General features: G+C 45.1%; 1 protein-coding gene across 1 annotated transcript in view; it reads left to right on the top strand.

Moving 5' to 3' along the window:
• Positions 1 to 7016, top strand: part of PTPN21 (protein tyrosine phosphatase, non-receptor type 21) — a gene marked incomplete at its 5' end in the record, with an annotated part of 66845 nt that overhangs the window by 29906 nt on the left and 29923 nt on the right. Inside the window, 5 exon segments of the mRNA XM_006086986.3 lie at positions 401 to 471; positions 2785 to 2872; positions 3478 to 3578; positions 4502 to 4589; positions 5519 to 5598. Coding sequence (XP_006087048.1) covers positions 401 to 471; positions 2785 to 2872; positions 3478 to 3578; positions 4502 to 4589; positions 5519 to 5598 — 428 coding nt within the window.

Below are 7016 nucleotides of genomic sequence, written 5' to 3'. Positions count from 1 at the left end.
CTTTCCCTTGGCAGGAAAATTGTCACGGAGTCCCCCTGGAAGTGGTTCTCTTCTGACAGGCTGCTCTGCCAGCGCGTGAGCGCGGGTGTCATACTACCGGCCACCCACTGGGCCAAGCCTGTAAGTCTCAGACCGCGCCCTACGTGCGCTTGCTCACATGGTATATTGTGGAAGAGCCACACTCAAGGGGCAAAGAGCCGCATGTGGCTCGTGAGCCGCAGTTTGCCGACCACTGCCTTAGGGAGACCATGATGACGTGCTGAAGCCAAGCTCCCTCGCATTCCTACCAGCCCTGCTTCTGCCTGTTGGCGACGAGAGTTGGGTAGAGTCAGCAGCAACGATTCTTCCTGAGAAATCGGGGTGACTTGTGTACATACTTACTGCTGTGTGTTTTCTTCAGGGCTGGTTACAAGATGAAAAGGTATTGGAAGAAGCAACCCAAAAGGTGGCCTTACTGCATCAGAAATACAGGTAATGCTAAGAAAATAAGACAGGGCAATGGTATGGAGCCAGTGCCTGTTTGAACTTGAAATGTGTGTTGACACAGTGAAATTCGGCACTTAACGCTGCTGCTGCTGCAACCGCTACCCCTCCTGAGAGTCCCCGCATTTTCATAGCACTCACTGTGCCGCGTGCTGGTCCAAGCACTTACCATATTACCTCATCTATTATCCATGTTGTCCCCACGAGGAGGCTGAGAACGTTGAAAGGGTGCCCATCCTCCACCCCGAGTATGAAAGGTTTGGCGCTAACCGAGTCCTGTGTAGGTCAGTTCAAGGTTGGAGGGGCTTCTTTTTCATATGTGATGCAGCAGGTACAGGGTTTTTCTCCTCTGCACCTTTGGAAGCTGTATCTCTGTCCTCCGGGGAAGCTGTGCTAAGAGCTACGGTGCTTACTGCCCTGACCTACCGTCCCGGGTAGACAATGACGTTCTTGGATTGTGAATCTGTACGCGTTGTTGTAAGAAAAACCCTCACCTGGAGAATGCTAGGTCTCCATTCTAAACCAGATGCACGGTTCCAAGTATGTGATATCTCATTACATTCTTATAACCACTCTTTAAGTCAATGTTATTATCTCCTTACAGATTGGGGAAGCCAAGCTCAGAAAGACTAAATAACTTGCCCAAAGTTACATGAGGTAGAGGTGGGATTTGGACCCAGGTCTGTCTAATTATAACCTATTGTTCATCCCCCCCCATTAAAAATAACCTTTGGTCTCCCCTCACTCAAATCCATACAGTCGCTCACAAAGGATTAATCTTCCTAAAACATCACTTTCCTCTCTTCTTCCCCCTCACCCCCCTTCTCAGATGCTCATGAACTTGGTTTTGCTCTTCACTAGTCTGAGTTCATTGCCCCTGGGATTAAAGGCCTCCTATGAATTGGTTAAATCCTGCCTTTCCAGCTTTACCTTCTGCCCGAAATGAACCATGCACGCCCCCCCCCCCTCCCAGCACAATTAATCCCTCAGGCCTACATCGCCTTTTGTTACTTTCAGTCATTCATTTGTGCATCCCCTTAAAAGATGTAGTGGCACAGAGATAAGTTGGACAATCCCCTGCCATCAGAGGATGCGTTTCCTGCCTTGCAGTCTAAGGGGTAGGCAGGACAACCCACCAGCAGGCAGTTAGAATAGTAAGAATGGAATGTGGGAGCAGTGGGAAATGTGCACAGAATGTGGTGGGTTTGTGTAGAGCGGGGATGTCTGACCTAGACTCGGGGACCATAGCAGGTGACAGAGGAGGAGTGATGGGTACAGAGGCCAAGCCTTGAAGGAGAGGTGCACAGGTGAGTGACAGGTCTACTAGGAAGAGGGATCAGTGTGTGCAAAGGCCCAGGGCCTGAGGGAACGTGGTGTATTCACAGAAAGGCAGAGTTGGGGATGGCTGAGGTGTGGGGTGCCCTGTGGGTGTGGGGGAGCAGCGAAGATGAGGCTGGAGAGGCAAGTCCCCATGCAGCTGAGCACTTTGGCTGCCCACACCCCCTTCCTACCTACCCATCCTTGTAATTGTGTCACTGGAGCTAAAAAGGATTTCCGTCCTCCTAACTCAGTGGTTCCCAAACTTATTTGGCCTACCGCCCCCTTTCCAGAAAAAATATTACTCAGCGCCCCCTGGAAATTAATTTTTTTAAAATTTTAATAGCAATTAAACAGAAAGATATATGTATTAATGTTTCTACCTTTTTCGTAAAATATAGTAAAGAAAGGTGTAAATTAGAAACATTGAAGTTTGAAATTATGAAACTATTTATTGAACTCAGAATAGAAAGGTAATACAAAAAAAGTTAAAACAAATGCACCTGTGGCCATCACCGCCCCCCCTGGATCGCTGCAGCGCCCACCAGGGGGCGGTAGCGCCCACTTTGGGAATCACTGTCCTAACTCTTACTTTCCGCACTTTTATAATTTGGCATTGAGCACGTGATGCTTAGTATCCCCTGATAGTTTGGATAATAAGCAGTTACTCAGTGGTTTGGAAAGAATCCTAGCTTTTCCCAAAGATGTTCCAGGGGTTGTCTTATTCCCTGCGTTCCCCTCGCCTGTCTAAAGCGCAGGGAGAAGATCTTCCATAACTAACCTCAGTGTGCCGCACCATGCTTTGCATGTAGCCAATTTTCAGTAAATATTGGATTGATATAACCGATGGCAGATGCTTAGAAACTTGAAATGTTTATACTGTTTTAGGCCAAATCCATATGTAGTGTTTTAGAAAAGCTCCGTGGTTTTGTTTGTTTGTTTTTAGTTTTGTGGCTAATCTCACTGACATCGTTTGGGTTGCAGAGGGCTCGCAGCTCCTGAGGCGGAAATGCTGTACATGCAGGAGGTGGAGAGGATGGAAGGCTACGGAGAAGAGAGCTACCCTGCGAAGGTAAGTGGGACGCGGAGGCCGGGGCTTTCCAAAATTAGTCTCAGCGATTCCCGGAGGATGGAGGATCGCGGGGAAAGCCCAGGGTGGCCTGCTGTGCGAAGGCCGACATCGTGCAAAGTTCCGGACATTTCAAAGCTGAGGTCCTTGTGGCCAAGGTGACGCAGCAAACATATTCCTGATTTGCAGTTCTCTGAATGCTCTTTTTTCAAAAAATATATTTTATTGATTTTAGAGAGGAAAGAGAGGTAGAGAGAGATAGAAACATCAATGATGAGAGAGAATCATTGATTGGCTGCCTCCTCATGGATCGAGCCTGCAACCCAGGCATATGCCCTTGGCCGGAATCGAACCTGGGACCCTTCAGTCCGCAGGCTGACGCTCTATCCATTGAGCCAAACCAGCTAGGGCTCTCTGAATGCTCTTGAGAGAGTTCCTTAAGGGGTCCATCTCTTCTTATATCCACATATGCTTACAAGACGACACATTCATAACTTTCAGACTTTCCCCCTTCAGAATAGTTATCCTGTGAGTCTTCCAAGCATTTCATGTCTGGGAAACAGGTTCAGGGAACGGGTGCATGTTCCCTCATCCTTTGCATGAATAAGGCCAGGAGACCAGCCGACATTTTCCCATCGGGAGTCCTGTTCTGGGAGGCCATCTTTTTGTGAAAACACAAAGAACGGAAAGGGCCTCCTGTGATATTTCGGTATTTTTCTTACAACTTTCTGTGCAGTTTCTGTGGCTCCTGTTGGTGCTACTTTTTAGTTTCGATGTTAGTTATATTGCTCATAAGTATCTCCCCAGGTCTCAGTAGGAGATGGAAATACGCCCTTCCGAGGGTAAAATACCACCTCACTGCCAGGTGCTTTTTGTACGCCGCTTTCTTCAAAGCCAGATGTGCAGAAAATAGTGCTTGTAATGGGGCTCGACTTAGGAAATTCTTAAAAATGCGTCCCTTTCTTCCCATATGGAGGCGTTCTTTTTTTGATGTGAATTTTTCATATGAGCTCTGGTTTCTAGGGCTGTTTCTTTCTTTTTTGTTAATCCTCACCTGAGGATATTTTTTCCATTGCTTTTTAGAGAGAATGGAAGGGAGGGAGGGAGGGAGTGGAGGGAGGGAGGGAGAGATAGAAAGAAACATCAATGTGAGAGAGACACATCTACTGGTTGCTTCTTGCACGCGGAATGGGAAGCGAACCTGCAACCCAGGTGTGTGCCTTTCTAGGGAAGCACTGAGCCCCACTGACCTTGGTGTCCCTGGGACCTAACATAGTTCTGACCTTGCCATAATGCATCTTTGTAAGATGTTTGCTGAATGAAGGAAGGGGTCATTGGCAACCAGCTAATATAGGGATCTTTGATCTAACTAGTCTGACAAATGGGGATAAATACATTTTACATTTTCAAGCATTCTCTGGCCTTGTTTAGTATACCTGCACTTACTTTTTGCGGCTATGTGTTATCACTTCAATTAGAAAATGCATGCTAGAGGATTAAAACAACTGTTTTATTTCCAAGACAATCAAATATTAATTTATGTATCAAGCTCAAACATGGAAATCATATGTCCCACCTCCTTGGTGTACGCATGAGCACTCACATTGCCATTTTCTGTTTGTTGTTCTCTAGGTGGCACGATATTGCTAACATGTCCCACAATAAGTCGTTCTTTGCCTTAGAGCTGGCGAGTAAAGAGGAGACCATCCAGTTTCAAACGGTGAGTGGGCAGTAGGAATAGCATGGAATGTTTTTCCTGAAAGTTAACACATTAGCGTTTCTGTGTGTGTTTGGGGGAGGAGGGGGTGGGTGGCATTAAAATGATAATATTTTACAGTTTTATAAAGTGTACAATTTTATAACATTTTACATAATGGTAGTTTTGTCATAATAGTGCATTTGACAAAAGTAATTGCTCAGTGAATATTGTTGAATGAATCCTTAGATAACTACTAAATTTAAGCACCTACATAGGGGAGAAAGTGAGCCCTAATATCTTAATTTCCATTAAGTGAATGGCTCTGTAGAAAGATCATTTCACAGGTATTTGCTTTTGCTCCCTTGACACATGGCAGTATTGAGTCACTGAGTCAAATGTTTTGTTTAAAAATGTCTTTGAGCCCTAACCGGTTTGGCTCAGTGGATAGAGCGTCGGCCTGCGGACTCAAGGGTCCTGGGTTCGATTCCGGTCAAGGGCATGTACCTTGGTTGCAGGCACATACCCAGTAGGGAGTGTGCAGGAGGCAGCTGATCGATGTTTCTCTCTCATCGATGTTTCTGACTCTCTATCCCTCTCCCTTCCTCTCTGTAAAAAATCAATAAAATATATTTAAAAAAAATAAAAAAATAAAAATGTCTTTGAGTTATCTATTTGTCAAAAGGAAAGTTGACATTTTCATAATTTTTAAATTTCTAAGTCATTTTGAAGCTGTTTAATACAAGAATCACACTGTTTGAATAGATTTTTTTTTGTCTTCATAATTTAAATCCTAATTATCCTTCACATTCCTGTGAAGACACAGTATTGGAAAATGAAAGAGTCCCAGTGTGTTAAAAGTGACTTGACATAATTACGTCTTGTCCCCAGATAAACTCTGTATCACGTTGTGAATGTGCTTTCATCTATTTTATGCATATTTTACTTACTAGGAAGACATGGAAACAGCAAAATACATGTGGAGACTCTGTGTGGCGAGGCACAAATTTTACAGACTAAACCAGTGCAGCCTGTAAGTATATCCTGCTCGTGGGAATTGGAGAAAAGAATAAGTTTAGACATTTTCATCTTGAGTTGTATTGCATCATCTAGAAAGGCCAGTTTTATGAAATATGATATTTTAAATGGCATTTTTATGATAAACTCTTGGCTTTTGCATGTTAAAATGATATTTCTCAAAGTTTTACAATTTATTTTGCTTTGGACCAACTTCTAATTACTACAGATATGCCTGTAAGATTTCTTTTACCCATTTACTAGAATCATTCTGATTTTTGAAAGTTAGAAAGTGAATATCTTTTATTTTTTTAATCAGCATTTTGTGTAATTAGGGATTATTGCTTTTCAAGTCATGTGAAGAATTTATGGCCCTTCTGCCTAACGTAGTTTTCTTAACCTACATGCACTGCCCCCTACTGGATCATTGCCATCAGCATATAAACGTGCTGTAATATTTCACATCTTAAAACACTTTTTTCTTTATGCCACATGCTCCTAGCCGTGGCGTCATGTCTCTGCTCTCCTTTATAGCAATTTTTTTCTGTTAAAAAAAAAATATATGTGTGTGTGTGTGTGTGTGTTTATATATATATATATATATTATTGATTTCAGAGGGGAAGGGAGAGGGAGAGAGAGATGGAAACATCAATGATGAGAGAGAATCATTGATTGGCTGCCTCCTGCACACCCCCTACGGGGATCAAGCCTGCAACCCAGGCATGTGCCCTTGACCGGAATTAAACCTGGGACCCTTCAGTCCACAGGCCGATGCTCTATCCCCTGAGCCAAACCGGCTAGGGCTGAAGCAAATTTCTTCAAAAGAGTTGTGTGCACCTGCTTTCTCTCCTTCCTCCCAGCCTGTTTCCACGAAGCTGCCGCACCATTGACTCTGCCTGTCCCAGGGACGGCGACCCTCACCCAGTGGTCATTTCTGTTCGTTCACCTGACCCTCCAGCAGCACTTGTCCTCTGACCACCCTTCCTTCCTGCACCTGTTCTTCCCTGGCTGCCAGGACCCCACCTCCCCTGCTTCTCCTCTTTCTAGGCTGTTTCTTCTCACTCACCTTTGAGGTTTAATGCTCAGACCTCATCTCCATCCGCTCGTTTCCTGGGGGATTCACCTGGCCTCGGGCTGAAAAACGGCATTTTTGTGCTGGAAGTGTGTCTGGTTTCCCATCGAGCCCCGTCTCCTCCCTGAGCACCTGATTGACACATCCTCCCGCCTCATCGACATCCCCACCTGCTACCTCCGAGGACCTCACATTTGTCTAAAACCAAACTCTTAATGTGCTCTCCTGCTTCCTGCCCCCAGGCCTGCTTTTCCCTCTTCCCCGTGTTGGCAGATGGCAACACCATATTCACCGGCCCCAAACCTACCTGAGTCCTGTTTCTCTCTCATCCACATCCAATTCCTCAGCAAGCTCTGCCTTC

Source organism: Myotis lucifugus, unplaced genomic scaffold, assembly GCF_000147115.1.
Source record: "Myotis lucifugus unplaced genomic scaffold, Myoluc2.0 scaffold_34, whole genome shotgun sequence".
NCBI classification, from domain to species: domain Eukaryota; kingdom Metazoa; phylum Chordata; class Mammalia; order Chiroptera; family Vespertilionidae; genus Myotis; species Myotis lucifugus.
This window is presented reverse-complemented; position numbering and strand designations above follow the sequence as displayed.